General features: G+C 51.4%; 1 protein-coding gene across 1 annotated transcript in view; it reads left to right on the forward strand.

Annotated features, from left to right (window-relative positions):
* BANF1 (barrier to autointegration factor 1) overlaps positions 1-485 on the forward strand; it is a 2,022-nt gene extending 1,537 nt beyond the window's left edge. The window contains exon 3 of the mRNA XM_005864265.2: positions 234-485. Within this exon, the coding sequence (XP_005864327.1) occupies positions 234-380 (147 nt within the window). The 3' untranslated portion in view covers positions 381-485. The remainder of the gene's footprint in view (positions 1-233) is intronic.
* The last annotated feature ends 8,276 nt before the right edge of the window (positions 486-8,761 follow it).

Below are 8,761 nucleotides of genomic sequence, written 5' to 3' on the forward strand. Positions count from 1 at the left end.
AAAACCGACTTCTGCGCATGGGCCACGAAGTTTCAATCGCACGTGCGCACCGCACGTGGTATTTTGTGGAAGAGCCACACTCAAGGGGCCAAAGAGCCGCGTGTGGCTCGCGAGCCGCGGTTTGCCGACCACTGTCCTAGGCTCATGGGGTTTGGAGGCCACACACGTGGCCTTATTGTCTTGAGTTTCACAGAGCACTGAGCAGCTTGCCCTGTGCTTTGCCTGTTTTGCAGGCTTATGTGGTCCTTGGCCAGTTTCTGGTGCTAAAGAAAGACGAAGACCTCTTCCGGGAGTGGCTAAAGGACACATGTGGCGCCAACGCCAAGCAGTCCCGAGACTGCTTCGGGTGCCTTCGAGAGTGGTGTGACGCCTTCTTGTGATGCTCTCTGGGGAGCCCCCCGTCCCTAACGCCAGCCTTGAGTCTTCAGAGTTTGCAGCTGAGTGGGGGCTACTCCCTTGTCCTCTACCAAGGAAGCGATTGCTGTCTGCTCACCACCGATGTCCGGGTCTCTGGGGGAGTTCTCTCCCCTCACCATTTCAACTTTTTTGGAATTCTCACTCTTGCATGCATCTCCCTCCTCTTTCCCCTGCCAGTTTCAGGTCGATAATTAGCTTTTCTGAGTGGATTTCTGGCCCCTACCCTCACCCCTGGTCTGTTTAATGACGTTTGGCTTCTCTTTTGGCAAAACAGTCACTGTCCATATAAAGTTTTTTAAATCAATAAAGTCAGTGGCCTTCCAATACTGGGCTGTGTGGTTTGAAAGCAGGTGAGCTGGGAGTCTCCACTTTCCCAGGGACTGATCAGGTCTGCGTACTTCTTATCAGTGCAGATCGAAACTGGCAGCTTCCTCCTCACTCCAGAGGACAGCCACCCTCGTCACGCAAGCCTCGGACAGGTGCCTGGAGTGTCTCAATCCCTTAGTAATGTGGGAGCGTGTGGGCTGATCCTTCCTGGATCCAGATGGGCTGTGGTGTTCCAGATGTCGGTTGAGTCAACAGCTGGGCTAGGCAGCACCTGGTGGAAAAGTCAGTGGGAGTCAGAGGTATTAGGAAGAGGGGGAGCCGATACGGGTAAAAGTTCACCGGTTAATCGTGGTGTTTCCTGGCCTCTGGAGGAGTGGGTGGGGCTCTGCCCTCTGCCCTGCTATCTTAGGGAAGCACAGCAGAGCTGGGCGGGCTGTGAATTACATGCTGGTGCACTTCCATTCTGTTCTCGAACACTTTGTGAACCGGGCCCACAGCTAAGATTTCTCCAACCACTTTTTCTTCCACAATAATAAGTAGTCGTTTTCTCTTTCACAGATGGGGGGAAACCAGGGCTCAGAGAGACTAGTATGTTTATGGACTTACTGGTAGGAAGTACCCAGACTGGCCCTCAAAACCATTTGGATCCCCATGTACCACAGAGCCCTGTGTTTCTTGGCCATGTCACTCAACCTCTCAGCCTCAGTTTCCCCACTTGGAAAATGAGATTGTGGTAATGACCAGATGGAATGCTAGCTGTGCAGCACCCAGCCCTGCTCGACTTTCTCCTTCAGTAGAACAGGAGGAATTATTGCTTACAGAATTTTCCTCAGTGTGTTACTGTCAGGTTCCTGAGTCTCATGTCGTAGGAATGAGCACTGAACTCAGTGCAAGATCAAGCAGATGGAGTTTATTGAAAAGAGCTTGCCGAAACCGGTCTGGCTCAGTGGATAGAGCGTCGGCCTGCGGACTGGAGGGTCCCAGGTTCGATTCCGGTCAAGGGCATGTGCCTGGGTTGCGGGCATATCCCCAGTGGGGGGTTGTGCAGGAGGCAGCTGGTCGATGTTTCTCTCTCATCGATGTTTCTAACTCTCTATCTCTCTCCCTTCCTCTCTGTAAAAAAAATCAATAAAATATATTAAAAAAAGAAAAAAGAAAAAGAGCTTGTGCACAAGGGAGTCGAGCAGAAAAGAGGAGTCGAGCCCCCAGAGGGGTTCTTGTGGATGGCTAATGTAGGGGCCTTGGCATGGGTATAGGGCTGGGGAATGAGGATGAGGCAGTTGTCCCCCATTGTCACCTGGCAGCGGTTGATTCCAAGGTATTTTCGGGGGTCAGTGGACCACTCAAAGGGCCTATAAAATAATGCTTATGCAGATATTCTAGTTACCATTTGACAGAACAATTATTTTGCAGAATATGATGTTCAGAAAGGATGTTATAGCACTTGATACTAACCGAGTTATCTGCCCTAGCCTTGTGTCAAAGGTTCATGGTGTGCAATATTAAAAAGTGCAATATTAAAAAAAAAAAGCCATGAGTATATATTTTTAAAATATATTTTTATTGATTTCAGAGAGAAAGGGAGAGGGAGAGAGAGAAACATCAATGATGAGAGAGAATCTGACAGGCTGCCTCCTGCACGCCCCCTACTGGGGATCGAGCCCGCAACCTGGGCATGTGCCCTAGACCGGAATTGAACCTGGGACCCTTCAGTCCACAGGCCGACACTCTATCCACTGAACCAAACCGGCTAGGGCAGTGATGGTGAACCTTTTTAGCTCGGCGTGTCAGCATTTTGAAAAACCCTAACTTAACTCTGGTGCCGTGTCACATATAGAAATTTTTTGATATTTGCAACCATAGTAAAACAAAGACTTAAATTTTTGATATTTATTTTATATATTTAAATGCCATTTAACAAAGAAAAATCAACCAAAAAAATGAGTTCGCGTGTCACCTCTGACACACGTGTCATAGGTTCGCCATCACTGGGCTGGGGTAAGCCATGAACATTTTAAGCGCAGTGTGTGAAGACATACTCTGAGTTATATAACTCAGTGGCACAACTGGAGGGAAAACCCCACTATTTTATCATACAGTCTTTCCTTTAAGGGTGTGGTTCGGTTCATTTGAACCATGGAATTTAACTGAAAGCAAGGAGTAATGGGCCTCTAAGATGAGTTCTTTCTGTCAAAATGGAGTCCAGATGTTACCCCCTCTGCTGTCACAAGAGGACTTACAGTCTGGTCAGGAGAGACGGACAGATATTAAATACTAAAATGGATACTATGAGAAGAGTTTCATGATCTCAGGGAAAATTTAAGAAGAAAAAGTTGGTCAACTCCATTAATAGAAACTGTTCATCTAAAAATACTGTAAACAGTGAAGGGCAAGACTAAGCTGAGTGGGAAAGGATATTTGCAGCACGTAAACGAAAAGGGTTTTACCCAGGGCACAGACAGAACTGCAGTGAAGAAAAGCAAATGGCCCGCCAGCGTGGCTCAGTGGCTGAGCGCCAACCTATGAACCAGGAGGTCACAGTTCGATTCCCGGTCAGGGCACATGCCTGGGTTGCAGGCTTGATCCCCAGTGGGGGCATGCGGGAGGCAGCCCATCAATGATTCTCATCATTGATGTTCTATCTCTCCTCCCTTCCTCTCTGAAATCAATAAAAATATATTGAAAGGCAGCCCTGAGGGATACCCAAATGATGAATAAACCTGTGGAAAGGTGTTTACACTTGGAGTCAGAAATACAAGTGAGATGCTATTTTGCTAAACTGGATTAGCAAAAATTTTGAAGTCAGACATTACCAAGGGCTGATGAGGGAATGGAACAACAGGAACTGATACCCAGCTGGTGGGAATGTAAAGACAGTTGGGGAAAGACAGGAGTTTTCTAGCAAAACTGGAAACCCACCCTATGATCCAACACTCCACTCCCGGGGACTATGACCAAGGACTCCCACACCTCTGGGAACCTCGACAGCAGTTTTGTTTATAACAGCCCCCAACAGGAACAGCTAATGGCTGTCAATACCAGTGAACATGAACTCGCTGTGTACAAGGGTAGAATCTCAAAACTAAGCTAACAATGGAAACATCAAGTAATGTGATTCCATTCTTGTAAAGTGCAGTAAATTCTTGCTTGGGAATCTCTGCCTCGGTGGTAAAACTAGAAAAAAGCTTATTGCAAAAATCAACAGTGATCACCTTTGGGGGCAGAAGGTGGGTGTGATGAGTAGGAAGCCTGGGGGTGGGAGTGGCAGTTTCCACTTCAGACCTATGTGGTGGTAATACCGGATTGGCTAATTATTTGTTAAAGTGAGCAGATACGCTCTGTGTACTTTTCTGTACGTTAGCTACACCGCGGAATAGAAGAAGAAAAGGGAAACAAAAATACAGACCCGGGGGTAGAGCGACTGCGAGTAGTTGGAAACTGGTGGTTCGTAGGGGTGAGGGCTCGGTGCAGGGCTGGCTCTGGGAAGTGCGAGTGGCCCCTTGGAAAGTCACCAGGTGGCCAGAGCAGGGCCCGGCTTGTGTTACAGGCCACTTGGGAGGAGGCTGCCAGTCTGAAGCCCAGACTGAGGTGGTCACGCGGGCTGTCCCAGGAGTTTCAGGCCGTGCTGTGTTTCTGCTGTTTTCCTGGATGCGTCCAGGGACCCCGACCCTTGTGCTGTGATGCTGCCACACAGGCCTGGAGTGCCCAGCAGGGCCACAGCCTCCCCCACCTCAGCCCTGACTGCCGGAGTGTTGTTGGCACTCTGAGGTGAGGGAGACTGGCTCTTCCTTCACAGCAGCCTTCCCAGGGGTCCTTCCCACGCTGCCTGCCCGGTTTTGCCGCCCGTGGCTCTGGCACTGGGGCCTCAGCAGAAATCAGTGGGACGTGCGGCTGCTCTGCTGCTTTCTGCTTCCTCGTGGGCCCTTTCCCACCTTGCCCACAGCCCACAGGCTTTGTCTCTGAGGGGCTGGAACCTGCTCTCGCACCTCTCCCTGGGACTCAGCAGGACCTGCGGCAGGTCGGAAAGGCCCACACTCTTTATCTGGGTGCCTTCCCACACAGCTTCCTGGACCAGTCCTGGAGCAGCAGGAGACAAAGGGCATCTAGAACGTACGCTGCGACTGGCCTTTCAGAAACCAGCCCCAACTCAGCCCGCGTGACAAAAGGCTCCAGGCCTGGGCTGTTGGGGAAAACAGACCGAGGTGGGGATGGGTAGCAATCAGGTTATCTAAATGTCAGCCCACATTGCCCAACAGGACGTGCTTTGTTGGCGAGCATGGGTGGGCCTGGAAGTCAGCAAATGCTGACTCACTCTGTCCCAGCCACCCCTGCTGCAGCTGCACCCAGCCAGAGCTTGACCCCCGCAGCCAGTCTAGTCCTGAGTACTCAGATCGGGCCCAACCATGCACGCTGGGGTCCTGAAGGAATCCTGCTGGCCCTGGAAAGGAAACGGGGAGGCGACAGGATGAACCCAAGCTCAAGACATCTGCCCGGTGGCAGCCCAGATAGTGTGAAAAGCTCCCAGTATGTGTTCGCCACTGTCACCCCCCTTCCACGTCGCCGCCTCCCTGCAGGGCCCCAGGGCTCTGTCCACTGCTACTCCTCACCTTGACTGGTGGTGCCTGAAAGAGCCGGGTGGGCCCAGTTCTGGTCTCAGTTCCTCCTCTGTCTGCTGGGTGGCCTGAAGCGAGGTGCCTCGCTGCCCTGAGCTCGGCCTCCCCTCAGCTGCGCAGGATGGTGACGATTCAACCAGCTAATGGATGTGAAGCCCCTGCACCAGGAGAGTCCCCCCACGGCAGGGAGTTTAATCGCTGTTGGCTCACAGCTTTCCTGCCATGGGGCTCCTTTCCAGGATGCGGTCCGACAGGGAAAGGGGAGCCGAGCCCTGGGGAGGGGAGAATAAAGGGTGAGGGTTCAATGAGGGTTTGGGGGCACAGAATGAAGGCCTGATCCCAGGGTGAAGGGAATGGCAAGGGTCCATCCTGGGCAGTGAGACCCATTGTCTAGGGGTGAGAGAGTGGTGCCACGGGCAACCGGGATTGGGATGTCTGGGCCACAGCAAAGCTGGAGGCTGTGCCCTGTGGCCAGTGGGGATGGCCAACCCAGATCATGCTCACACCTGGCTCAGCCCCTTCTGGAAGCCAGAGTGGTCCAGACAGGGTGGAGTCCAGGCTACGGGCTCTTCTCCCGGGTACCCCACCTCCAGGGGTGCTCCCCTGCACAGCAGACCTCATATTCTGGTGGAGCCGTCCAGGATTCACACGCGGATGCTGACACGGGTGGCACCCCAGACTCCACCACTGACCCTCCCCCCTAACCCCCCATTTCTTCCTTCTAAAAAGAGGACATATTCACTGCCTCTGCAGAACTGTTATGATGAATGAACATGAGTCCCTGGCACGTAGCGAGGACCCAGTAGTTGTTAACTTCTCTTCCCCCATCCTTTCCCCCACTACCTCTTCCAAGCCCCAATTAAGATCCTTGGCCCTAAGCACTGACCAGATCTTACTGTCCTAAGGCAAAAGGCCTGCTTCCCCCCAGCAACATGATTACGCTGCATCTAGCTGTCTGACCTTAAACAAGTGTCCTGACCCCGGATTAACTGTCTTCGTCTGCAAAATGAGGGTGATGCTTACTGCTTTGCGGCTGTGAGAACAGCCCAGTGGGTGAAAGGCCTGGCCATTGTTAGGTTGGGGTGCATCGGAGGAGTGAGTGACAGGTAAGGTAGGGGCAAGTGAGCCGGGGACTGGGCCTTGGCTGATGCTTCAGGGAGCTGTTGGGGGTAAGCGTGGTCATGGCTGAACCGGATGTAACAGGAGAGCAGGCCTGCCAGAGCCTGCGAAGGCTCCTGGCCCCTTGGGGCTGCCTCGCCTCCCACTCCCTGTGTTGTGTCCTGTGTTTACTCTCCCCCGTCCCGGCTTCTCTCAGGTCAGGTTCCTGCCTGGCCTTGGCCTCCTCATCAAGCCAGCCAGCTTTCCCACAAACTTGGGTCTGTCTCTTTAAGGCAGACACCTGAGCCCACAACAAACCTGAGACAGCTCCTTGGAATCCCAAGATTGTTTTCACACCTGGGCTGAGGGGGTGGGGTAGCAGCTGGACCGGGCAGTGACCACACGCTGGTCCTGGGGAATGCTGGGTGCTGACTCATTCCTCAGTACACTTGACCCTTGAACAAGTTGGGGTTAGGAACAGTGACAACCCCCCGTTAAAAATCTATCTCTACAGAAAGGATATATGCACCCCCATGTTCATAGCAGCGCAATTTACAATAGCTAAGATTTGGGAACTGCCTAAGTGCCCATCAGCAGATGAGTGGATAAAAAATGCGGTACATCTACACATGGAATACTATGTGGCAATAAAAAAGAAAACCCTTACCATTTGCAACAGCCTGGATGGACCTGGAGAGTGTTATGCTGAGCGGAATAAGCCAGTCGGAGAAAGATAAGTATCACATGATCTCACTCATATGTGGAATCTAATGAACCAAATAAATTGATGATCAGAAATAGACCCAGAGACATAGAAACATGAACAGACTGTTGAACCTCAGAGGGAAGGCTGGGAAGAAAGGAGGGGAGGGTGGGTGGGAAGAGATCAACCAAGGACCTTGTATGCATATATGCATCACCCGGAGACACAGACTGGGGTGGTGAGGCCTTCGAAGGGGGGATGGGGTGAGCTGGAAGAGGTTAATGGGGAAAAGGAGGACCCATGTAATATTTTCAACAATAAAGATTTTTTAAAAAAAGAATATGACTTTGACTTTCCCAAATAATAGCTCACTATTGACCAGAAGCCATTAACATAAACACTCCATTAACACATATTTTGTTTTTTATATATATTATGTGCTATATTCTTACACTTGAGAAATAAGCTTGAGAAAACATGTTAAGAAAATCATAAGAGAAAATACATTTACAGTATTTATTGAAAAATATCCATGCGTAAGTGGACTCATGCAGTTCAAACCCATGTCATTCAAGGGTCAACTCTAATTACCACTTATTAAGCACCAACTGTTTGTCACATACTATCTCTTCCAAGACCCAATTAAGATCCTAGACCCTAAGCACTGACCAAATCTTAGTGTCCTAAGGGCAAAGGCCTGCTTCCCCCCAGCCATGTACAGACTGTACTGATTGCTGTAACAGAGGAAGAATCTCAACAAAATCCAGACTTCTCCCATGGTCGCTTCGGTGTTTTTATGCATTATCAGATTATTCCCCCCCAAGAGTTACAGTGCCCTGTTGTGCTGGTACCTCCAGCACACGCCCAGCTTGCCTATGGGTGACCCAGTCTGGGGCCATGAATAGAATAGCCTTAGAAGATAATTGTCCCCTTAAGATGAGGACAGGCTCTCAGAGCTCCCGGGACTTGTCAAAAGTCACCCAGTCAGTCACCGGCAGAGCTGGTATGACATACACCCCTCCTGGCCAATTCTCATCCTTTGGTCTCAGTTTGGTTTAAGAGCAAAGATTCGACAGCCTGCTGGGGCTCAAAGCCAGCATCACCATTTGTCATTCACCGGCTGGGGTCCTTGGGCAAGTCAGTGGCCTCCTGTGTCCTGTTTCCTCCTGTTAAGTGGACATGTGGATTCCCACTTCATGCTGGTTGTGAGGGTCACACAGCACCCAGCTCAGCCCAGCAAGGCCCCTGCTTACCTGCTACTCATTAACATAGTACCAGGCCTCTCCAAGCCCTTTACCTACGGAACCCTCACAGCACCCCCTTTTCCAGAGGAGGAAACCCACCCAGCGAGAGGTCAAGTAACTTCTCCGAGGTTACAGTTAGTAAATGGTGAGAGTGAGAGCTTGCTCATAGCGGTAGTTGGTATTTCACACTGGACGGGCCTCCTGTGAACTGTCCGGATGGTGGCCCTTGCTGGGGGCTGCCACTGTCCCTTCCCTCGCAGGGCAGGGCAAGCGTGGGGTACACAGGTGTGCTGGTGCTGGGAAGGGGGCCTGGCCAGAGGTCCCAGCCCCAGCCATCCCTCCCCCTCCCCAGGCGGGGG

Source organism: Myotis brandtii, unplaced genomic scaffold (assembly GCF_000412655.1).
Source record: "Myotis brandtii unplaced genomic scaffold, ASM41265v1 scaffold187, whole genome shotgun sequence".
In the NCBI taxonomy this organism is placed as follows: Eukaryota; Metazoa; Chordata; class Mammalia; order Chiroptera; family Vespertilionidae; genus Myotis; species Myotis brandtii.